Source organism: Pyrgilauda ruficollis, unplaced genomic scaffold (assembly GCF_017590135.1).
Source record: "Pyrgilauda ruficollis isolate IOZ18807 unplaced genomic scaffold, ASM1759013v1 scaffold1290, whole genome shotgun sequence".
Lineage (NCBI taxonomy): Eukaryota > Metazoa > Chordata > Aves > Passeriformes > Passeridae > Pyrgilauda > Pyrgilauda ruficollis.
This window is the reverse complement of record NW_024511322.1, coordinates 5,149-6,310: the sequence shown is the minus strand read 5'-3', so window position 1 is coordinate 6,310 and position 1,162 is coordinate 5,149. Positions and strand designations below refer to the sequence as shown.

The 1,162-nt window shown below is 55.4% G+C and overlaps 2 protein-coding genes across 3 annotated transcripts in view; one reads left to right on the top strand and one right to left on the bottom strand.

The window, feature by feature from the left end:
• Positions 1-352: 352 nt before the first annotated feature.
• On the top strand, positions 353-647 carry BLVRB (biliverdin reductase B). The gene has a single exon (XM_041458565.1). The coding sequence runs from the start codon at positions 364-366 to the stop codon at positions 640-642; it is 279 nt and encodes a 92-aa protein (XP_041314499.1). The 5' UTR covers positions 353-363; the 3' UTR covers positions 643-647.
• Positions 648-859: 212 nt separating this feature from the next.
• Positions 860-1,162, bottom strand: part of LOC121348728 (pollen-specific leucine-rich repeat extensin-like protein 3) — a 2,531-nt gene continuing 2,228 nt past the window's right edge. For both annotated transcript variants that reach the window (XM_041458564.1, XM_041458563.1), the window contains one exon: positions 860-1,087. In XM_041458564.1, the coding sequence (XP_041314498.1) occupies positions 860-1,087 (228 nt within the window). The remainder of the gene's footprint in view (positions 1,088-1,162) is intronic.

The following is a 1,162-nucleotide window of genomic DNA, read 5'->3' as shown; positions in this document are numbered from 1 at the left end:
AACAGGGGGGAAATGGGGGGAAAATGGGATAAAAATGGGGGGAAGTGGGAGAAAAATTAGGAAAAAAGGGAGAAAAATGGGGGGAAAGGAGAAAATCAAGGGAAAATTGGGGGAAAATGGGAGAAAAATGGGCAAAAAATGGGGGGCAACTGGAGAAAAACAAGGAAAATTTGGGAGGGAAATGGGAGAAAAATGGGAGAAAATGGGGGGGAAATGGGATAAAAACTGAAAAAATGGGAGAAAATTGTGGGGGGAAAAATGGGGGAAATGGTGGAAAAATGTGAAAAATGGGAGAAAAGTGGGAGAAAAATGGGGGAAAAATGGGGGAAAATGGGAGAAAAATAAGAAAAAAATTGGCAAAAAATGGAGAAAATCAGGCAAAAAACGCGGGGAAAAAATGCAGAAAATCGGGGAAAAAGTCCCGGTGTTGCGGCTGATCCGGTTTTCCCGGCGGATCCCGGGGATCCAGTGGATCAGCCGCTGACCGGGGACTACGAGGTGTCGGTGGGCGCGGCCGGGGGCCCCGGCTCCTCGCGGGTGATCTCGGCGCCGGATCTCGGCCACTTCCTGCTGCGCTGCCTGCGCGACGCCGAGTTCGACGGCAAGAGCGTCTACGTCAGCCGCCACTACGCCAAGGAGTAGGGATCCGGCGGGAGGGATCCGCTGGGATCCGCTGGGATCCGCTGGGATTGGGGACAAGATCTGGTGGGGTCTGGTGGGATATGAGAAGGTCTGATGGGGTCTGGGGCTGGGATCTGCTGTGGCCTGGTGGGGTCTGATGGGATCTGGTGGGATCTGGTGGGATTTGGAGCCAGAATCTGGTGGGGTCTGATGGGATCTGGTGGGATCTGGTGGGGTCTCATGGAGTCTGTTGGGATCTGATGGGATTTGGGGCCAGGATCTGGTGGGATCTGAGCCCAGCATCCAACGGGATCCGCTGGGGTCCAACGGGAACTGGTGGGATCTGGGGCCGGGATCTCATGGGATCCGGTGGGAACCTGATGGCATCTGGTGGGATTTGGCCTGAGTAGATGATGGGATCTGGTGGGATATCATGGGATCTGGTGGGATTTGGGGCCGGGATCTGATGGGATCTGGTGGGATCTGGTGGGATTTGGGGCGGGTTGGAGCCAGAATCTGGTGGGGGCTGGTGGGGTCTGGT

What these genes read in the sequence shown, in the direction of transcription:
- BLVRB (XM_041458565.1), top strand. Translation starts at nt 364, where the DNA reads ATGGAGAAAATCAGGCAAAAAACGCGGGGAAAAAATGCAGAAAATCGG.